Here is a 24,319-nt window from a genome sequence, read left to right as displayed (position 1 = left end):
AACGACGCCGCCCTTTCCCCAGAAATGACGCTGACCACAATTGGCGCCGGCGGGAAAATCCCGAGGCTTGAAGCCACTTTTAAAGGAGCCAATCAGGAGCCAACATTATCAGCCACTTTTAAAGGAACCAATGAACTAAGGAGTGGGGGGGGGGAGGGGAAGGTGTGCCCAGTGTGTCGTGTGAAACCTGTGTGTCGTGTGTAAAACAGAAAAAGGTATAAAAGCTTAACCTCTACCCCAAGGCGGGGTCCTCGCCCTTGAAGAGGCCACTGCGTTGGTGCTCTGGGACTTGGACCCTAGCTCGAGCTAGCCAATAAACTCCTTTGCCATTTGCAGCCTCGGTGACTCTGCCTCTCTGTTCCTGGGGCCGAGGGGAACCGGCTCTAACAGCCTCCCAAGTATCTGGGACCACAGGCACGCACCACCACGTCTGGCTAATTTTTCTATGTTTGGTAAAAACTGGGTGTAACTCTTGCTCAGACTGGTCTTGAACTGCTGAGCCCAAGCAATTCTCCAGCCTCGGTCTTCCAGAGTGCTACGATTACTGGTGTGAGCCACCGTGTCTGTCCTGTATTTTTATTTTTATTTTTTTATTCCATTTTATTTTCTTTTGAGAGACAGAGTCTCACTCTGTCACCCCAGGTAGAGTGCAGTGGTGCCGTCATAGCTCACTACAGCCTTGAACTTCTGGGCTCAAGTGAAGCAATACTCCTGCCTCAGCCTCCTCAGTAGCTGGGACTACAGGCGAGCACCACCACACCTGGCTAATTTTTTTTTTTTTTGTAGAGACAAGGTCTCACTATGTTCCTCAGGCTGGCCTTTTTTTTTTTTTTTTTGTAGAGACAAGGTCTCACTATGTTCCTCAGGCTGGCCTCTAATTCATGGCCTCAAGTGAACCTCCTGCCTCAGCCTCCCATCATGCTGGGATTACAAGCGTTAGTCACTTCCGTCTCCCCCACTCCTATTGTATTTTTACAGCTGTTCGTTTTAACAGCAAGTAAATAATAGCTACCTGATTTTGTTTGGGAAAAAAATAAAATGATGCTAATATGATGTTATTTAACTACAACCACAGTTCTAATGATAGGTTATTCTGCAAGGTTAAATTAATTGCATGTTCAGTGGTTAAGAGCACCAGCTCTGGAGCCAGAGAGGTAGGATCTGTTCCAAGATCTTCTGCTTATCAGCCATGTGACTTTGGGCACACTACTCAACCTCTCTGGGCTGTATTTTTCTCTTCTGTAAAATGGAATTAATAATCCTCAGCTTGTCCTATTGTAAATTTTAAATGAAATAATATATGTAAAATGCTTAGCACAGTACTTGACATATGTAAGCATTCAGTGAATTATAGGTATGATCGTTATTGTCATCACGATAGAAATGAAAAGTGTCACCCGCACAGCAAGTGTTGAGCTTAAATCTAAAGCTGTGTGCACCCTTATACTTTATTCTTTGGAAGAAAGGCTAAATTGTAAATTGCTACCAAATTTTAAATCAGAGCAAGCTAGAAATCATGATATTTAGATTATCAAAGTGAATTGCCAGAATTTAAACACATTAACTATGGATTTTAAGAATTTCCTAACAACGTTATTAATTATAAAGAAACTATAGATGTTTACTAAAATTTGGTGTCCACAAAAATCTTAGGAACACTGCAAATCATAATCCAGAACCTGCAGAAACTCTAATGTTTCTCAAGAGACTGCTGAAAACATCTGAAGAAAAGGCAGAAGCCATGGAAGACCTGGCAGGTATTACAGAGCTCCTGCAATCACCAAAATAACCAGAGGAACAAATAAATGGTGATAATGCCCACACAGATCTTTGAGCACGCCAAAGCACAAACCAGACCTAGCAAAAACTCTAAGAATGCTCATGAAAATGCTAAGGACACCTAAAATAAAACCAGAACCCATAGAAGACTTGGCAGCTCTCAGAGAGCTCCTGTAAACACCAAAGCAACCAGAGGAACGAATAAATGATGGTGTCTGCAGAAAGCTTAGCAACACTCCAAAGCAGAATCCAGAACCAGTAGAAAGTCTAGCAGATATCAGGAGGCTGCTAAGAATACCTAAAGTAAAACCAGAACCCCTGCAAGATCTGATAGCTGTCAGAGTCCCCATGAACCTCAAAAGAGCCAGAAGAACAAATAAATGGCAATAACGTCCAAAAAAAGATTAGGAACACCCCAAAGCACAAACCAGAACTGATAGAAAATCTGAGAATATTCAAGAGACTGCTGAGGACAACTGAGAAAATGCAGTCAGGAGGAAGACCCCACAGGCCTCAAAGAGGTATGAAAAGGTCAAAGCAAGGAAGATAACCAGAGAGTGAAAGCAATGGGAACCCCACATCTGCCCAATGGAAATGTGGGGAAGGCAAAACCTCACAGGTATCAAGAGACTGTTTAGGATGTCTAAAGAAAATACAGAACTGAGAGAAGACCCAGCAGGAACCAAGGACCTTAGGAAAAATCCACAGCTAAAGGTGAACCCAGAAGATAAGACAGTCAACAAGGAACTTTTGATAGCTCCCAGGGAGAAATGTGAATCACCTGAACCTCTGACAACAGTCAAGAAACTTCTGAGAACTTCTGGGGAAAAGACTGAACCCAGAGAAGATCAAACAAGCACCAGCAGACAAAACTAGAGAAACATGTTACGTAGTTTCAAATAGCTAGAAGGAGGATATTGAATGTTCCCAACAAAAAGAAATAAATGTTTGAGATGATGGATATGCTAATCACTTTGATTTGATCACTATATATTATATGTATTGAAACATCACTATATACCCCATAAATAGGTGCAATTATTATATGTCGATTAAAAATATAATTAAAAAAAGGAAAAAAGAAAATAGTGCCTTGTACTTAGTATGTTCTCAAAAAATATTTGTAAAAGGACGAAAATAAAATAAAGCCCAGTTGGGGTCTTTTTCCACTGGAAAAAAAGAAGAGGGAAACCAAGAAGACTTGACAGGTGTCAAGAACCTCATGACAACTCCAACATGGAGATGTGAATCAGTAGAAAGTCTGACAGGCATCAACAGACTTATGAAAATTTCTAAGATACATCCAGTAGAAGATCTGGTAGATATTCCAATGCTTATGGAAACTCCAAATTCCAAAAACTTCCTCACAGGAAACCCTTAGCACAGATTCAGATATATCAGAGAAAACAAGAAAAGCAATTGCCTAAAACATTTATAATAAAAGATATGAAAAATAATAAGAAAGTCAAGTACTAGAAAAACTTAGAACATACAGAGTTCTTATATTCTATTAGAGTTCAAGTTTGATTGCACAAGTTTTCAATGAGAAGAAAATGTGAAAGACCATACAAAACTTTTTAAAACACCAAAGAAAACCATGAGCCAAGCAAGAGTTATCAGTAATTTATTGAAACCACCAAGGAAAAAGAAAAGTGTATTCAAAGACTTCTTGGAATGCAAACACTTATGGCAGAACCCAAACAAAAACCTTGTTTGGAAGTTGACTATAATGGATTTGAAGAAACGTTTGATTCGGCAAACAGAAATAAGAATGGATTAAGGGATCTCGGTCAAGAAAACTCTGGTAATACTGTGTATATAAATACAAAATTAAGCCTCTGAAACTGGAGACTTATGGCCAAAGAACATGCAAGATAGAGTTAGTCAAAGAACAAGATCTACCCCCCCCCAAAAAAAAAAGATTTTCAAGAATCTAAACCTTTGCCTAGTCAAACAGATAATGTGGAAACAAAAAAGAATGTAAAGAAATACGAGCTTAATTTTCCAAAAAAGTTGAATCAGGAAATATCCCTACACCCCAGACACAAATACAGAGCTGATACAAACTGCAAGAGTCTCAGTTGCTTACATCAACAGAAAAGATTCAAATAAAGATTAAAAGAATACTGTGAAGAGCTTCCAAGAGAAAAACTTGGAAGATGGAGCTATGAAATAAAAGACAGTGAGTATAGCATGGGGTAGGGAGAGGTAGAACTGGTATAAATCAGCAAGAATCTGATAGTTTCGCTAGTTCCACAGGGATTATGCAGGTGGGGAAGGATGACAAACCAACAAAGAATTTGCAACAAAAACTTAAACCAACAAATGAAGAGAAGATACTTTTACCAACTAGAAAAATAATCAAAATTAATTTTTATCTGGTTACATCTTTGGTCAATACAGAAGAGAAAATTCATACAAACCAAAATAAAACAGGAGTAAATCTGGAAGGTTCTAATACTTTGATGAAACAAATGTAGTCAACAAAGAGGCAATGATAAAACTATTGATAGTTCTTCAGATAAAATCTTAATACAGTGGGGATTCAAGGCATTATAACTTTAAGAACATCTGGAAGCAAGACTAAAAGAAATGTAGAGTTAGAGGTTCCTTCTAGTCTACCCAGTAAAACAGAGATACCACATACAGCGGAAGCTGAAGAGGAGCCCGCGCAGAAAATCCATAAGAATGTAAAAGATAGAGCAATCAATCGCAAATCAAGTTACCTTTGAGGTCTAGAGGATTAAATAAGGTCTTTCCTACAAAGGTAGAGGATATAATCTTTCATCTAATACAAGAAACAGAATGTCCGAGAGCCAGGGTGGGGAGAAAACAGTTGATTGTTACTCAAATAAAAGGATATGGACAGAGGAAACCACGAAGATGCCTGTGAGAAAAATCCAGCGGAAAGAGCAGCCCATGAAGAAACAATGTGCTTGAGGTTTGGAAGCCAAAATCAGGTCCCTGTCGCTACTAAAATGCAAGAGTTTAATTCTTTGCCCTAATGTAGAGGAGAACGCATTTTGGGGGAAAGATAGGGAGAAAAATGCTTGATAATCTCTCCAGGAAAATCCAGGAGAGGAAGCAGAAAAATAAAGAGGTAGTGGCAAATCAGGATTTAGTGCATTTGATATTTAGAAAAATTAAAATCCTTGCTGGAGATATACAAAGATTTGATCGCTTGCCCAGCATGACAGAGATAAGAACAAATAGAAAAATGGTCCTTTAATGGATAAAGAGGAGAAACTACCTGGCACAAAATGGAAAAGCTGCAGAAGTCAGATGCAAATATAAAAGAAAGGAAACACTTTGGAAAATACCATTTCACCAAAGGCAAAAACTTTGTGCAAAGGGTGAAGCCATATCCAGAGTGATATGAAATCACAGCAAAGAATAACATGGAAATCTAAGAGATGTGTTTCTGAGGAAATATCTACTGAAAATCCAAAGCAGGATAAGAACAACACACAAAGAAAATAAGAACAGCTAGATATCAAGACAATGAAGATATTTAGCTAAGAAGCTGAAGAGGGAAAAAAAGTGATACTGTTTAGTTTGGTGACAAATGTAAGTAATCCCCAAAATATAATTTTTGCCATAAAATTAAAAGTGTAAGTAAAAATAGATAAAACAAATCGAATTTGGTTCTGTATGCATTTAAATATAACCAAAGTATTGGTTTTACTTGACATCTGATTATTATTATTATTTTTTTTTTGCGACAGAGTCTCACTGTGTTGCCCGGCCTAGAGTGAGTGCCATGGCATCATCCTAGCTCACACCAACCTCAGACTCCTGGGCTCAAGCCATCCTACTGCCTGAGCCTCCCGAGTACCTGGGACTACAGGCATGCGCCACCATGCCCGGCTAATTTTTTCTATATATTTTTAGTTGTCCAATTAATTTCTTTCTATTTTTAGTAGAGACGGGGTCTCGCTCTTGCTCAGACTGGTCTCGAACTCCTGAGCTCAAACAATCTGCCCGCCTCGGCCTCCCAGAGTGCTAGGATTATAGGCGTGAGCCACCGCACCCGGCCGACATCTTATTATTTTTATAGGCAAAATAAAAAAAGAAATACTGTAATTTTTCTGGTATGAACCATATGGAAGAAAAGATGGCTTAATTTTTTTGCCATTAGCTGGTTGATGATTCATACTTTGGTTGATAAAACACCTTCCCTTAGTCTACCAGTTATTACAGGCTTTTCATCAATAGATGAAAGGAGAATGAAAAAGTAAATTGTAAACTAATAAGGTCAGACATAAACTTGCCGAATAATCTGTTATTGATTGGTTTACGAAACTAACACTTTTGGAGAGATGACTAATGCTTGTTGTTCAAAATAAAACTCAGCATACATCATAATTTCTCTCAACCTGGAATCCAAATTAATTATAATTCATGACATTTTATAAAAGTCAGTGCAAAATATTACATAAATCTGAATATGATATTCATGTTTATAACATCAGTTTCAGCTTTGAATTGTTTCCTTTATTAATTCCACTTGAGAGAAACTGTATACATAAAGTACAACATTAAAGCACTTAGCATATTGCCTTTTAAACTGTTAGGTGAGCCCATTTCCTTAATATTCCCTTTGGCCTTTACAATTGAATCTTGTTTTCCTAATATAGTACCCCTTATGCCCTTTGGCATAATTGCCAGTGCCATTTTCCATGGTTGAAGCACGCTCACATTTGCAGAATGTAGCAATTAATGGCCTCTTAAAAGTATCATTCCATCTTAAGAAGGCATTTTTCCCTTGGTTATGGTATTGAACACCCATAACAAATTGCTTTTAAGCAACTGGTGAATACACAAACGTACACACTCATATGTGTGTTGTGTATGTATATATACATTTTTACATATATGTGTGTGTGTGTATATATATATATATGTGTGTATACACACACACACACACACACACACATACACACACACAGTCATCCCTAGGTATTGGTTTCAGGACTCTCTGTGGATATCAAAATCTACAGATGCTCAAGTCCCTGACATAAAATAGCGCAGTATTTGCATATAACCTATGCACATCCTCCCATACACTTTAAATCATTTCTACGTAACTTATAATAGCTAATACAATGTGACTGTTATGTAAATAGCTGTTGTACTGTATTTTTTATTTGTATTATATTTTATTGTTTTTTAAAAAATATTTTCAACCTGTGGTTGGTTGAATCTGCGGATGCAGAACTCGCAGATACTAGAGGACTGAGTGTACATATACGTATATACATATACGCATATATATTATACATACTTCTCTATCTAGTACATAAATTTAGAAAATCAATCATGTTTTCTCACATTCCAGATGGATTACCATATGCAAGCCCATTATTTCTCTACTCATGAGAAGTCAGTGGAAATAAAATGTACTTGAAATGTTTTAGTATTTGAATTACTTTGATAACTGAAAACCAGGAGCAAAGGCTCAGTTGGTACTGGAGAACACTGCACTCCCAGGTGTGTCTAGTTAATATATATATGCTATAATGTTAATGTTCCATATTAATCCATTAATATTTCAAGCCATAATACATATAGTTGAAGAACAGTGTTCTGTGTTCCACTTTTAACACAGAAGATTATTAAAAATAGGGAAAACCAGCATTTCATCATGAATTCTTTTAAGGTGATATAATAACTATTTTCTATTTTAATAAACACTTGCAATTATATATTATAGGTTCTATGTAATAAATAATTTCCAGGTGAAATCTGTAAAACTAAACAACCAGATACTGCCCTTAGTACTTTAAAAATGTTTCTTATCCAGGTATTCCATCATTACGAACACACAAGTTCTGTGTTTGTTAACATGGGCTGTTACATGTATGTGTTATCATGAAACATGCTCATTTATCACTAATAAAAATAGTTTTAAAAGATTTTTGTTCCACAAAATTATGCCTGAACAAAATTATACTTGGTAAATCAATGAACTGCAAGGAAAAAAACCACAGGAGAGTCAAATTCATTTCTATTGAACTGAGGGATGTGAATAAAAGGAAAAAAACAAGTGAAAACTTATAATTTTAAAATTCAGTATGATCTCATTGCATGATTGGTATCAAGTGGAATTGCCACTTTATACATTCTGGATTGTAGGGAGAAAAATGTCACATAGTTGATAAAACATAAACATACTTGATCCATAGTATATAAGTATATTTTAAAAATAGAATTTTGTTGTAAATTTCTTTAAGATGTTATAGAAACAACATATAGGGTATGCTTCATATACTGGTACAGGTCCTTGGATATTTAGGTCGATATTTCAGATGCAGATGAATTTTCAGAAATGTCTAAAACAGTATGCCTTCAAAGAATAAATCATTTTTAAAAATGGCAACTTCCCAGTTTGTTTGAATGATGAGTAGTATTGATAGTCGTATGTAACAAAAATTTATAATATTCGAGTACATTACAATATAGTCACACATCTGACAAAATTTCCACAAAAATCTTAATGTTTTTCTGTTTTAATACAGTTACGATTTTTCTTTAATGACAGGGTCATTAGCTTGTAGAAGTTTAAAGTAAACCACTTTCTTTTATTATATATTCAGACATTTAAAAATTTCTCAGAACTGTCAGGCTTTCTCAATCAGCCTTTAAAGGTTTAAAGTAATCAAATAATTTTCTTCTAATACAAGTCAGATATTTTAAGATTTCATAAGATTGTCAGACTTTTTCAATCACAAGAATAATGGTCTAGATACATGTATGAGATCTATGCGTATAATCTTTCTTGATGTAATAGTCACCTTTTCCCAGTGAAACCTTTTGTTATGTTTTCCTTCTTTTCCTTTCATGACAATCACAAACTGTAATAACTATATTGTATATAATGTGCATACAGTACATAGACAATATGTATATGTACATTATACACAATGCATTAAAATGTTATATTACCTTTTGCTTAAAGAACATTTCAAAGAATGGTAGAACTGATACAATGACACTTTTTTTAAAAAGAAAAGTTGATTCAATCCTTCTGTAGCACATTACTGCACAATCACAGCTTTGAACAAAAGTTACAAGTTCTTATGTTTGTATCATGTTGTGTAAAATATTCCAAATGAAAAATGGGGAGGAAGTGCATGACCTCATGCTTCACGGTATGGCGCATATATATATATCAATTAGTTTTACATATGACTGTATGATGAATGATACAATTAAGACCTAGACTACATAATGGATACAGTTATAAAAGTTATATATTATACCACAGTACTAAAAATAAAATATATTCTTCTCAAATAGTGAAAATAAGATATCCTTCATGTTTTCTATGTCACATGTTTCCTCCTTTGACCATGCCTCTTGTTTCATTTTAAATAATGTCCCACATTTTATTAAACAATGATGACAGAATATGGGCAATTTTCTGACCAGTGATGGCCTACAAAAAGTGATAAGACGATAACCTTGTCATTAATTCGTTGAAATGCCCTCCTGTTGCGTTCCATACATGGTAAAAATATAAAAATAAAAGACAAATAAATATAAGTACCTTCTCAGTTACTGAAAAATCAAAGGTCCAACCGTACTGTATTAGGAATAACGGGCTTGGATACAGACACTGCACCCTGAAGTACAGCGACTAACCGTCTACCACGGGTGCCCCCACATAATTGTGAGCCATCAGCTGTGACTATTTGCTTGGCCAGGAAGACACCGAAGGGTTTTTTTGGGCCCACCGCCAGAGAAGGATTCCATCGTACCCACGCACAGCAGCGGTCGGTTGCGGCTCGTCCCCAAGGGCTCCTCGCCCCCCGCCCAACCTGGGCGGCCGTGACCCGTCCGGGAGGGAAGCAAAGGAGTGGAACTGCACTCCTTTCTCCTCAGCCCTAAAGAAAACTGCCCTTCTCCCAACGCGCCGGTGGGCTCACGTGTTCTCTTTGATTCGGGAAGCAGGCACTTACGAGTGAACGCAATACAAGGCAAGGCAGAGGGCGGGGACGTCCTTCGAAGTTGCGCTCGGGGCTCGTCTGCTGCAGCCGCCTCCGCCGCGCTGGCCCAACGTTTCTTCGAACCAAATGAAACGTAGGGAAACACAGGATCCCGGGGGAGCGCGAGGGAGAGGGGTGACCCCAACCTACTCGAAGGGTGACGGGCGGTTAGGCCGGGGTGCCAGGTGGGGTCTGAGGCAGTTGGTGGCGGCCGAGGGCACCCTCGCCTTCGGTGCCACCCGCAGCCCCCAGCTCTGCACCGTCCGCGTGGTGCCCGAGCGGCCCAGGGCGCTCAGATGAGCGGGAAGCGGCCCTCGCCGCCGTCGGGCTCCCCGGCGCTGCCACCTCGCGGGCGGCCGAGCACCGACACGGGCAGCACGACCTCCCCGGGGCTGAGCTGCTGCAGTCGCATGGACTCCTCGTAGGTGGGCAGGTACTTGACCTCCTCGTAGCTGGGCAGCTGCAGGAAGACCGGCGAGACGACGCGCAGCTCGTGCTCCGAGGCGCAGGAGGGGGCCGAGCGTGCGCCGCCTCCCCGGCCCCTGCCACTGCCACCACTGTCCAACAGTGAGTCCTGCGAACCGGCTGCTGCCTCGTCCCGCAGCAGGGCTGGCGAGTCGTCGTCGTCGTCGTCGGGCGGGCCCGCGTCCCCCAGCTGCCCGGCGCCCCCCGGAGCTCCCGGCCGCGCCTGCCCGGGTCGCGCCTGGCCGCGCGGGTACCTGCGAGGTCTGGGGCAGATAATGCGCTGCAGGAAGTAGCCGATGGCGAAGAGCACAAGTAGGATGAGAAGCCCCGAGAGCTTGCGGACGAACCAGCCCACGTTGTCCAGGAAGGCGTGCAGCGGCAGCTTGCAGCAGCGCACCGCCGTGGCGTTGGTCGCGTCGCAGCAGCGCTCCCGCTCGCCACACGCCAGCTCCGCGCAGCCCCCGCCGCCCCGCGAGGGCGCCACCAGCGCCAGCGCCAGCAGCAGCAGCAATGGCAGCAGAGGCGGCGGCGCCGGCGCCACCGACAGGCCCTCGGCCGTGACCCCGGGTCCCCACATGGCCCGCGCAGACCTCTGCTAACGTCTGGGATGTGAGGCTAGGGAGTCCGTCTGTCTGCGTGTCGGTCGGCCCCTCCCAGGCGCTCCGCTCCGGACTCGCGCGCGCCGCCTCCCGCGCCTCCGCTACCTGAGGCCGGAGCAGTCCTCACTTGGCCACGCTTGGGCGGGAGGAGGAGCCCGAGGCGCGCCGAGGCTGCGGGAGGCGGCTGCTTCTCGCAGCCCGAGCAGCCTCCGGAGCGTCTGACCTTAACCTCGCGCGCACAGTCGCCCGGGCCGGGCTCGAGGCGTCCGGAACCGCCCCAAGTGGCAGAGGCGGCCTGCGCGGGGCTGCCGTGGGCATCTTGGCCCGGCCCGCCGCGCTTTTCCTCCCCCGGCGTGTCGCTCTCCGGGACTGGAAGGGTTAATGCTCTGCTCTCAGCCCGGGAGCCCCTTAATCTTGATTAATTCAGCCTTCGCGCTCTGCTCCTCCAGGCGGGCGGGAGCTCTCACTCGTGTAGGTGTCTCAGTTTTAAGTGATTGGATTTCCCCAAGAATGTTCTTTAAATTGCCTTGCGACTGGGGTTCGCTTGCCATCTCTCCTGTGATCTTTCTGTTTAAAAATAGATGATGGCCATTGATGACTAGTGCAGCTCCACTGACGTCCTGGAGTTTAGGAGGTGGGGGCCGGCGCATAGTTCTGCTTTCAGGCAGGTCCAGGGGGTTGGGAAGCCGGGATTCCCAGGAAACCTCCAGAACAGGTAGAGAATTTTTCGGGGAAGCTCGGATCGGGACACCACAGGGACAGGTAGGCGCTCTGTCAAGAGGACCCGAGTTGACCAAGGAAAGAAGAGGGGGCACGTATTTCCCCAACGGCTCATCCGACAAGCCTCCACTCCATCAGTAGCGCAGAGCAGGGATTTGGGTAACGAGGGTGAAAGGAGGCCCCTCCTGGAGCATAAATAACATGTCTGTGAAATGTCAAAGGGGAGTTGTAAGTGGTTGGCAACGTTCCTGAGCATCGATCTATGTCTAAAGGGTCCTTTTCAAGGTTATTCTTGTTTGCAAAGTTTGACTTTAAAGGAAGTCTGCGCTCCCACTTGGCACATGTGACAGAGTTCACCTTGCCTTGATGTCACCACCCCTTGGGGAAGCAACTTAGCGGCACACCGCACACCAGAGGGACTGCGGTTATCCGTTATCATGGCCCCTGACCAGCAGGCGCATGTGCTTGGTAGTGGAATTAAGCGCCCCTTTAGAGCCACACCACGGAGGAGCCAAGGAGCTTGCCGCGTTTACTAAGGCAGAGCGAAAGAGACAGTCATTCCTTCACCCCTTAAATGCTAGGAGCTCTTGAAGAGAAACCAAAGGGAAAATTCCATAGTCATTGAGGGGGGGAAAAAAAGTAAAAACAGAGGAAAAATATAGAAACAGACAAGATTTAACTGTGAGTCAGATAAAAGCAAAGATTTCTTCCAGAGTAAGCCACCCTGTATCTCCTTAACACAGTAAAGGACCAAGAAGGTTGGGGTTGGTGGTTTGATTGGGACAGGTCATTGCCCAGCCTAAATGAAAACATTTTTAATATGTCTGTTGCTGTGAACGCCTTACTTTGCCTCACTCTCCAAAATAATCCTTTCTACTCATGGAGAAGCTTCTAAGTGTTACTCAGACAAGATATTTTATGTGAAGCTTACTTGAGCACAGGTCTTTTTTTTTCCTAAGCTTTTCTGAAGCCACATTCTCTGTTTGGTGATCTGTTTCTCTGTCGGGAGGCCTTAAATCTATTTTATAAAGCCTGATTGACAATGGGCCTGACAATGATATGAAAATGATTCATTTTAATACGGTGAAAATTGTATGATTTTTTCCATTCACCCATTCTTTTGCTAAATTTACATTGAACATTTTCTGTGTTCAAGGAACTCTGCTAGATGCTCACCAGAACAGAGAAAAACACCTGACTCCTCCCCCGCACGGAGTACACCCAGATCTGCACTCCCACCTTCAACTGAATGGAGTAAGGGGGAGAGTCCACAGAGGGAAGCAAATGGCATTTTCCTCTTTGATCATGACTTGTTCTTACTTTCCTGAAGGAAAAATAATATTACTGAATTTCAAACAATTTCTCAGGGATGAAGGCAGTTCATAGCTTGAGATAGCTTGAAATTGAAAAAATAGAAAGACCTCTTTGGGTTTATATTACCTGATTTTTTAGGATTTCTGCCAGGAATATAATACGAGCAATGGTAAAAGTGAAAGGGAGTTGTTTGGCTGAGGATCCACAAGAGAAAGTGCCCTGCTTGTTATTATTTTGAAATTACTAAATGTGCAGCATTTAAATTGTTTTGTTTCTGTCTGCTAAGTAGTTAGAATTTGTTTGCAGAATATTAGGACACAGTAGAAGAACAGCATAGATCTTATATAAAATAAAACACTGAACAGAGTTACTTATGTGAAAACAAAAGGATGAGGTCTGCAAACTGAGTATGAAATGGATTTTTATTTGACTTTTTTTTTTTCTTTTCCAAATTGATGGTCCCAAGGCATCATCTGTTAAAGACCCTCTACAGACACTGGCGCCTCTTTATTTCTTCTCTGATCTCTCATTTTCACTTAATTCATTTTTATTTGCGATGTAATTTAGTGTGTACAACCTTTCGAAGGAGAGAAAAGAAACCCTCTAGCTTTAAAGCCCCAGAGAAGACATGATCTTCATTACTCAGCATCCTTAATCTTTTCTTTAGTTTTAACACGCAAATAAATGGGGTAGATTTAGCTCCCAGAAAGTCAGAAATTCAAGCCACTTAGTGAGGAAGATGAGATTTAATTATATGCTCCATAGAATGATCACTGTGTAAAAATTAAAATGAAACCTCATTTAGTTAAAAATTGCATCAAACTGTGTTAAGTGAGTGCAAAAGAAAAAAAAAATCCATATGGTGGGAGGGGATTAACCTTTATCCAAAAAGCATAGTCTCTGAGTATAGCTTGATAGAGATTAGGAACTTTAACTGCTTTATCTTGATGTAGTGCTTGAATGTTATTTTTTGAAAATTTTCTCTTCCTGATTTATTTACACTCACATGAATGAATGCCAAATTAGCCATACTTTTCAACTTTCCAGAACAGAAGTAAATAGAACATAACAAAACTGGCTGCTATTTTACCTGTGTCCATGAGAGCTGTCCTGATGCTTTGAGAAAGACTGAGTGGTTCCGTCATGCAACCTTCTGTTCTAGCACATGACACCAGTCCAGAAGGAAATTTCTCTCTGATGTCTGCTGACTGTGGTTGGTGCTTTCAAGCCTGAGAAGTGATAGCTCTGCCTTCTTCAAAACATCTAGATATGGGCAGTTGGGACTATCCAGTCCATAAAGACTCCTTATTCAAGAAGTGCAGCATATTTTCTTACTACTAAATTATTATTATAATTGATTTATATACCTCCTTCATTTAAAGATTTCCCTCCATTTGCAATATGTCCCTCCTGAGCAACAGTAAATTAAGGGTTTTATTGTAAATAACATTTGCATAAATATACCTACCTAGAGATGATTTTTGAGCTGAGATAATCTGCTTTTGAGTTCTTTTCATATATTTCTTTCATCACTCATTCAATAAATATTTAATGAAGGTCCACTGCTCCACTCTGGGGATACTATGAAATCAAACTGTTTCTTGTCCTCAGGGAGCTTACTGGGGGATCAGGGAAAGAACAACATTTGAACAGTCAAATTAATGAATTGATAATTCTAATGATCAATGCTTAGCATGAAGAAGTGCAGTATGCTTTGAATTTTTACACTGGACATGATCTGGATTGGATAAGGGGTAGTGTTGGCTGGGAAGACCCCCCTAAGAAAGACCTCCTTAAAAAATAACAACAAGGTGAAGCAGAAAGGAGTCTTCCACACAGAGGAAACTTCATGGGGACAAGTCTCCAAGGTGGAAACACCCTTTACATGATCTCTCTCTCTCTCTCTCGCTTTTTCTTTTTTTTTTTTGACAGGGTCTCACTCTATTGCCTGGGCTAGAGTGCAGTGGTGTCATCATAGCTCCCTGCAACCTCAAACTCCTGGCCTCAAGCGATCCTCCCACCTTGGCCTCCTAGAGTGCTAGGATTATAGGCATGAGCCACCACATCAGCTATCACATGTTACCTCTTATGATTGGGGAAAACTTGTGTAATTTCTACCTCAATAGTTTCAACTCTGCTATGAAATTAGCTTTACGTAAAGTCAGGCCACCCCTGCTGCCATTCAATTTTAAACCAAAGCTGGTTCTCTTCAGGAGTCTAACAGGTTGTGCGATGGTAGTTATCTTTGTATTTGGTCCTGCTTGGTTTCCCCTTGGAGACCACGAAAGTTCCAGCGACATTTCCTGTTCTTTCCACCTCCACACCCCTGACTTCTAGTGGAGTTTTGATTCTCTCTATCAACTTTATGAGTTGGATGCTGGCCGACAAAAGGCTTCTGCAAGCCAAATGCTTCAAGTAGGAGCAAAGTCTAAGTGAAATGCTTTGTATCTTTTGTTTAAATTAGGAGCAAAAGGAAATAGAAAACTTTCTTCCAAGCTTAAAGTTAGAAACAAAAGGTTGAGTAATTTCAGACCCTTATGAAAGGATTAATATCTACATTTATACTTGGCCTTTCAGCTTTTCAAAGAACTTCCACATACATTTTTTTTCTCCTTACTATATTTCTGTGAGATGGGTTGAAGTTATTATTATTCCTTTCCACAGATGAAGCAAGGTTAAGACACCTGAATCACAGAGCCAATGAGTGACAGTACTAAACCTGGAATCCAAGGCTTGTGAATCTAAATCTAGTTAAGAAGGGTGGGCAGGCATCTCACTCCCTCAAGGACTTGGGCCAGGCCAATGCGACCACTGTGGCAGGAGGCACTTGTCTTCTCTTTGACAAATCCTGATGCATTAAGAGGCCAATTCTGGAAAATGAGAATCAAGACCATGAATATGATCTAGAATATGAATATGAATATGAGATTCTTCTGAGGAAATAGAACTTTTATTTCTGTCATTTTGTGGCCACTTTTGGTAACCTATTAATAATGGTTTAGGTAATAACATGACAGGCCAGCTATTTTTGTATGCATTTCTGCAAACAAAAAATAAATTCCCCTCCTCCATGACATTTGATCTTTACCCATGGGTTAAGTCATCTAATGCTTATCAATATAAAATGGTATATGCTTGGGAAAATAAGGATCTATTGGGTTCTGAAACACAAATGAATATACAATATTATGTATCAGTGACTTAAACTTCCATATTTAAATTTTTGATTTGTAGCAATTTATCAGTTAATTTCTTGTGGCGATCTTGTAGAAGAGATTGATAACTTTCATTTTATTGCTGATGATATGAAAACTAAACCATAAATATTCTGAGAAATATTTAGTGAGGCCATGAAGATCTGAAATTAGAATTCCAGTTATGTCAGCTGAATGAATTTCTTTCTCACTCATGCTTTTTAAAAAATGGTCAGATTGTCAAAGTTAGAATATATTTGTCAGTAGGCTGATGTATCAGCCAAATGCTCACATTGGCAGAAAAATCATATAGCATGAAATTATTTCATAAGATGAAATTATTTCATAAGGTGAAACATTTTTATGCTCCATTATTTTAACTTGAAACTAGTAATGTACTCTTTGCCTCCCTTTTATTACAAGGAAGAATTGCTTGTCAATACCTCCTTCTGAATATTCTCTGTAAACCCGGATGGAGTGTGAGGTGACTGTTCACACTTAGCACCCTGCCCAGACTTCACAGTTGCAGGGTAACAGGACTAGTGGCACTGACTCTGAGCTTGCCATTAGTCACTGGGCAGCAGGGCTGTGGTCCGTCTACCCAGCATCCTGCTTCTAATGTTAAATGGGATGAAATACCTGTCTTCCAAGATATATGCCTTAAAAGATTTTCAATATACTCCAATATCCAAATTTCTCTCAACAATTTTCTTTGTAAATTTATCCATCCATGACTTTTAAAATGCCCTTTCGGATATAGTATTAATCTTTGTTTTCACTTTTCTTTCCCAACCTTCCTTCCTACATCCTTTGCTTTGAAAGGATGCTGTACTTGATACAGCTGTTTAAGTCCCCTGCTTTAACGATGTTGTCCCTTCCCTTTTGCTGTGCCCTCCGCCAGAAATTATCTTTTCACATCTTTAGATGCAGATCCAATGACACTTCTTCTCCAAAATTTTCCCAGCGAGAATTCATATTTCTCTCTTCTCACAATCTCCTTGACACCATCTCCTGTTTGTGGCAATTCTCATTTTTTACCTGACGTTTCAGGTGGTCATGTACACATCTTAGCCTTAGGATTTTTAGAAACAAGCTTATGGCTGTAGGCTTGGTGAATGTGCTTCTGTAGCACAGCGGTTTTCCATTTTTCTGTGTACTGACTTTGAATACTAGACTTCTGAATCCTAGACTTTGGGAGGCTCCTTGAAGAATTCACCTGGGCCAGGTGTAGCAGCTCACGCCTGTAATTCTAGCACTTTGTTAGGCCGAGGCAGGAGGATCACTTGAGCCCAGGAGTTCAAGACCATCCTGGGCAACGTAGTAAGGCCCCGTCTCTACAAAAAAGTACATAAATTAGCCAGGCACTGTGACATGTGTCTGTAGTCCCAGCTACTCAGGAGGCTGAGGCAGAAGGATTGCTTGAACCCAGGAGTTTGAGGTTGCAGTGAGCTATGATGATGCCATAGTACTCTAGCCCTGGCAATAGAGTGAGACCCTGTCTCAAAAAAAAAAAAAAAAAAGAGAGAATTCACCTGGACTCACCCATTTCTATGTTGTTCGAATGGAACTCCTCGCTGCCTGGCTGTGTCCTATTAAAAATTGATGAGGCAAAGCTCTCGAATGTTCCTGTGAGCATGCCATCCTTCTTTAATCCCCACCTACCGTTAGAACACTCTCCATAACTCCTGCAGCAAGTTTTATCCTGCCGAACACAAGCCACAAGACCCACAACATTCATCATTCTGTGTGATGGACTTCACTTACATTTATGGGACTCCGCTGGTGCAAAATGAATGACCCGCGATTTAGAGAATGAGCCTTTATCTACGCTGTGATGTTCCTCCTGAGGCCCACATGCTCCAGCTACTTGAAGACAGAATTTTCACTTTTATGCTGTCAGTACCTGAGCTGCTCTTGAGTGTTTTTGCTTTCAGACCTCTTCCTCGACTTTGTACAGTTCTGCTCTGTGTCACAGGAGGGCTGATACCTGCAGGGTGCATTTCCCTGTTGGTGGAGTTCTGGCGGAGTTTAGTCAGTGGGAGACTGGAAGGGGGATAAAGGGAGAAGCCAGGGCATGGCTCTGGCAGCTCCCCACTGAGGCCTGCTGTGGATCCGGCTTCTGCAGGTGAACCCACCCCAGGCTTCTATAAGACCATCTCCTCCTTCCTACTGTTACCAATCTCCAGGCTGCCTCACCATTTCTTGGGGGATTCTTACCTCTTATCATGTAACCAGTTTCTTATATTAAATTTCTCTCTGTTTTAAGAACTCAGAATGGTTTGTTTTCCTGGTTGGATCCTGACTGACACAATGCCTCTGAACCACCTTCTCCAGCTCTAGGATGCAAAAATAACAAATGACTGGTCCTGCTGATCATATAGATTGAACAGAGTAGTGTTTACCCCCTTTGTGGCTGAATACTAGTCCCATTTCTCCCACCCATTGACATGAAAAATTGACCTTAACTACCAGTGACAGTAAACGGTGTTAGTGCTTGCTATGCGACCTTGGGCACTTAATCCCTGGGTCTGCATTTTTCTCATCTATAAAATAAAGGGTATAATAATACCTACCTCACAGAGTTGTGGTGAGGATTAAATAAATGAATACATATAGAGTGCTTAGAACATTGCCGGGCACATAGTGAGCTCTACGTAAATGTTAGGTACAATTGTTCTTTAATCACAAAGAGTACATTATCTTTTCTTGCCTGTTAGTTTGATTCCAAAAAATGGTGAAGTACAAAGCTAATCTTTCTTAGGGTTATCATGACTTAATTAGATTTGTAACTTGTCTTCCTGAATCAGCCAAAGACAAATGGAATCCATTAACTTTGTAAAATTTAATATTTGGCTCTCAACTTTATCATTGGCAATACTATAAGAATTAACCACATGAAATTGTTACAGCATTTGGAAAATGGTTAAAGGCATTATGCCTCCCATGAAATTCTCCCTTTTGAATGATTTCTTTTAGAATTCAATCCCAAAAAGCCATGTTTTCCTTACAGACCGGTTAAAGCTTTCTTCTTTTTCATCATGCTAATTTTGTAAATAATCATGGCTCCCTTTTTGCTTTGGTTGCCAGGGAGCTCAGAACTAAATTTAAAATATAGTGGGGGTGGGAGGGGAGAAAAAAGAGTAAAAAAAAAAATAAAGTATAGTTATAACATCTATGTTAGCACCTCCTTTTTTTCACATTTAAGTTTCTACTTTTATATGGCCTTGGTGCTCTAATTTAATTTATTTGCTATTTGATTCCCTATTCCTGTTTTGCCATTTATATTTATGCTATAAGTTATGGCATAATTCTTTGTGGAATTGGATGTGATATAAATAAACAACATTAAATTTGTAGAGTTTTTAGAGCGTTTTGTGACTTTTCTTATTTCCTAACTGAATATGTTATTCTGTGTCACCAAATACCTTTTAGTATTTTGTATAATCATGCACTGTATAATGATGTTTCAGTCAATGAGGGACTGCGTATATGATGGTGGTCCTGTACAATTATAATACCACGTTTTTACCATATCTTTTCTAAGTTTAGCTATGTTTAGATACGCAAATACTTAACATTGTGTATTGCCTACAGTATTCATACAGTTATTATTGCTGTACAGGTTTGTAGCCTAGGAGCAATAGGCTAGACCATCTAGGTGTTCGCACAATGACAACATCACTTAACAACACATTTCTCAGAATGTATCCCTGTCGTTAAATGATGCATGGCTGCAATCTCAATGTGAAAAATAACGTTTTTAGACAGCTGTATTTTCTCAGCATGGCATGTCCTGGGAAGTCCAAGTGGTTTGGTCACATGCCTCAATCATTTTTATTTCAGAATCAATTATAATAGCCTTTACCAAATTCTCACAGAGAATGAATTCTGTGGGATGTTATTGTTATTTGGAAAAACAGTTTTTTGGTCAAAGAAGTTTGGGAAATGCCAAGTGAGCTTCATGATTTTTCAGAGCCTCTAATTTATTAAGGTATACAGTTGGCCCTCTATATCCTTGGGTCCTGCATCTGCTGCTTCAACCAAACTCAGATTGAAAATATTCAGGGAAAAAACCCCTCTAGTATAGGCTAATTTTCTATAGACTAGGTTTTGCCTACATAAGTAAGTGCCACTTTTTTAATAAGTCCACAAAAAAATCTGAAAGGGCTGTTTACTACCAGTTAAGAGCGTTCCTTAGCATTAGGAATCTTGAAGATGCCTTAATTTTTAAGAATTATCTTATTGTAATAATAAAAGCAGATTATTTGAAAATAAACATACATTTTTAGTCCTGAACCTTCACTGTTTTTGCTAAAATCTACTAGAAATATAAAATCAATGACCATGTCACTGATGTGACATTTAAGCTGTCAATATTACGGAGCCACGATTTAGTTTTAGACAAAGTCAGACTAGAAATGAGTTTAAGAATACAGTTAAAGGGATCAAGCTGTGAATAGAAGAATTTTTTTAAATGACCTGCTTGGGAAATAAAAGTAATTACTTTTGAGCACTTTTCCGTATATATAAACCTCAAACACAAGGCATAATTTTATTAAGATTGACAAGGCTAATCTATAATTAAAGCAGCTCAGAAAGACATTTTAACAATGATTTACTTTTTCTTGAAGGGGAACAGAATGGATACTGCTAAAAGGAATCACCTAATAACAAAGCCTTCTGGCTGCCTTTGGTTCCAGAGAGCACTGGGTGCCGACTCCAGAATTCCAGATTCCTCTATTTATGTGGACATTTATTCCCAGACAGTGGACACCTTCTAGCACAGTTTTCCTATCATAATCAGAATGATACTAGCTAACATTTGTTTCACTCTTAACATTTACAAAGTGTTTGCATATGTATCATCTAGTTTGTTTTAACAACAAAATGAATCAGGAAAGTATTAGTAATGACAATTATGCCTGGTGATTAGAAGTTCAAGTCACGGAGTCAGAGAGACATGTGTTTAAATCCTGTTCTACCAGTTGCTCTGTAACCTTGGTCAGGCCGCCTAATCGCTCCAAGCCTCAGTTTCCTCCTCTATAAAATGGGAGTAATACTAGAATCTAACTTATAAGATTTTTGTAGGATTAAATGAGATAATCCAAAGTGCTTGGTACATAGTAAATGCTCAGTAACTACATTATTTTAGAGTATTTAGAAGAAAATGAGATTCAAGAAGAGTGAATTGTCCACGGTTGCGGAAACAGGAAGAGCTGGGATTTGAACTCTGATCTTCTTATTCTTTGTAGGAAAATCCTATGAGTACTATTCTGGGGGACGGTTGTCTGCTTGGTGAGCATGCTGCCGACACTGCCTGACAAGGTCCTTGCACGAGTCCTACCCCAGCATCGGGAGACAGGGTGTGTGGAGTGGCCCTAAGTGCAGGAGTTTTAGAATTAAGCAGATGTGAGTGCAAATCCAAATGGTGTCACTTTTCAGCTAGCTCTTTGAGACTGGGACAATGATTCAGCATCACTGTGAAATTCAATGAGATGATGTTTGTGTAGTGACCAGGTAGATGTTGGTTACTGTTGAGAAGCCACGTGGGACAGAAGGCATTACCTCTGTCTCAGTCTGGAGAAAACAAAGGTTTGGAATGGTCCCAGTCCTCACCCAACAGGGTGGACAATTAGACTCATTGCATTTTATTCCCTCTACTCAGATATAAAGAAGGAAATAGAAAGGCTTTTTCATCCCCATTATTTTTTAACAACCTTGTTTATAAACTTTATCTGCATAATCCAAAATAAAATATTTAAGCTCCTTAATAGGCTCTTAGAAGCAGCATTTTGGCAAGCTCTTCTGAGTATGTTTACTGCATCTTGGGCTTGTAGTTACAGTAAGTCAATATGCACTTTTAGATATAATTTGAAGTTTACACGTAAATCTTAGATGCATAAAAGAACATCAGAGAATAGAATATTCAAATAATGCCCCACCGACACTTGATATTAACTACCATTGATTGGGAGTAATATAAGCATTTAAGTGTTACAAAATGATACCTTGAGTTCTGAGAGCCTGGGGAGCACCGAGGGTGAGGAGCAGAGCAGGCAGCCTTGGGAAGAGGGAGTGGCTCTGCCACGGAGTGGGAAGTGTGAACCGAAGCTCGAGGGAGGAGTTGGGACAGGAAAAGACACTGAGAATTGTGGGTCATTGTATCGTAAAGTGTGTACAACAGATCCTATGGGCTAAAGAATAGAATAGGTGCAGGGGTCTGCGAATACATATAAACATAAAATTGAGTAGGTCATTCAATTTCCCCAGGTCTATGGCAAAAACCATAATTCCCTGCTGCTTGCTTCCCCACCCTGCCTGGTATAAAGTAGGACCATCTCTTACATATCCCACCTCACCTGCTCTTCCAATTTAACATTAACATGCCTCCATCAAGAGCTAGGGTTTATGGTTCCTCCCCTTGAACCTGAAGAACACAACACAAGTGACTCAGGGTGACCTCCACGGCTGGGTCATAACAGGCAACGTCGTTTCCACCTGGCTCTCTCTCTCTCTCTCAGGACATGTGCCCTTGGAACCATGTCGTGAAGAAGTTCAAGCCACATGGGGAGGCCTCATGTAGCTATTCCAGCTGACAGCCCCAGCTCGGCCCCCAGCCAGTAGCCAGCACCCACCACCAGGTTGAATGAGCCTTCAGAGGGTTCCTGCTCCCTGCCTTTGAGTCTTCCAGCCCCGGCGCCAGACACTGAGCGGAGCCAATTCAGCCTTGCTGGGCCCCATTTGAATCCCTGACCTGCAGGAACCGTGGGAGATAATAAATGATTATTGTCATTTTAAGCCTGTAAGTTTTGGGTGACTTACTATACAATTGCAGTAATCAGAGCCAGTTCTCTCCCCAGTTATTTCTGGGAATCCCTGAGGGAGTCACAAACGGGTCCCATGAATGGTCTCTTCGTGCTGTTTAGCTTTGTTTCCTGTGTGGTCATCACTGCTCAAGAAGCCATGCACAGCGCAATGCCTCACTGCTGTCACTTCTGCAAGGTGACTGATGTGATTAGAACCAGGCAAGGCATGTTTGGGAAATGTCATATGTAGCTGGAGAATTTCGATTAGTTATTTGGAATAAGCTGGAGAGAGACTGAAAGACCATTGCCTGAAAGAGGAATAACACGTGCCACGATTTGGTGGTTTAGGTATGTGTATATAAGTGCTGTTCTGTGTCTTTTTGTACACATAGTTGGCTGCATGCTGGGGATAAAGTAGTGGGATTTGGTTGCAGAGGGAGGGTAGGGGAGGTCCATAGAGGGGTGCAAACCACAGGCTCCCATTCAGCTGTAGGCTTTCAGCCTCATAACCCATGGTCACCATCCTCCTAGCGACCCTGGAGGATGTGAGTTCTAGGCAGAAGGAATAAAGAAGGGAAAAATATAAAAAGTATATGACAATTTTTAAAAAAGTGTATTCTAGCTGTGACTACCATTTTCTTAAGGCACTTTCCTAGAAGCTCTACCTAAACAATTCTATTTATACCACATTGGCTGGGATGAATCATGCATCCGGTTGCAAGGAATCTGGGATATATAGTTTAGTTGGTGGGTACATTCTGCCCAAACCAAATTGGGGGTCTGCTGGTAAAAACAAGTAGTATCTATCACATAGTGTTTGGAGTCTCCTGAGTGTGGTTTTTGGGGCTGGTTTTAGGGAGGCTACATGATATGCTAGAAGAAAAACATGGGCTTTGGACTCAGAAAGAGAAAGGCCACTTGCTACTATATGATGTTGGGTAAAAGACTCACTTTTTCTGTGCCTCATTTTCCCCAATTATAAGAGTTACATTACATCAAATTAAGAAATACACACAATATCCAGCATAGCACTTGGACATACGACACTTGCAAAACAATTAGTTCCTCTTTCTTACAAGGGTCTCTAAAGGATCGTAGCTAGGACCTTCAGAGCCCAGACCAAGTAGACTCTCCCAAGTCCCCTGGACCTTTCTGCACAAGCAGGAAGTAAATTTCCCAATCCTGTCCTCAGCCAGAATGAGGGCCCCAGGGAAATCTGAACCCCTTAATGCCAGGAGAGAAAATGAACTCATGCAGAACTCATATAGGTTTGCAGACTTTGGGGGCACTGACCCCTCTGAAACTCTTCTCCTGAAGGAGTCCAGGCACTGTATAGGTATATTGGGGGTGCCTAATGAACAATTCTGTGTACAAAGAAGTGGTTAACTTAGACGGTTAGCATCTTTCTTTAGTTATAGAATGTGGGTTTCATGGACTACAAGGTAAAAGACTTC

General features: G+C 40.9%; 1 protein-coding gene across 1 annotated transcript; it reads right to left on the bottom strand.

Annotated features, from left to right (window-relative positions):
• Window positions 1–9,885: 9,885 nt before the first annotated feature.
• LOC105815287 (chromosome unknown open reading frame, human C3orf80) lies at window positions 9,886–10,809 on the bottom strand. The gene has a single exon (XM_012650431.1). The coding sequence runs from the start codon at window positions 10,807–10,809 to the stop codon at window positions 10,060–10,062; it is 750 nt and encodes a 249-aa protein (XP_012505885.1). The 3' UTR covers window positions 9,886–10,059.
• Window positions 10,810–24,319: the final 13,510 nt, after the last annotated feature.

This window comes from Propithecus coquereli, unplaced genomic scaffold (genome assembly GCF_000956105.1).
Source record: "Propithecus coquereli isolate 6110/MARCELLA unplaced genomic scaffold, Pcoq_1.0 Scaffold325, whole genome shotgun sequence".
Taxonomy (NCBI): Eukaryota; Metazoa; Chordata; class Mammalia; order Primates; family Indriidae; genus Propithecus; species Propithecus coquereli.
The sequence above is the reverse complement of the archived record's forward strand: the minus strand, read 5'-3'. Positions and strand labels throughout refer to the sequence as shown.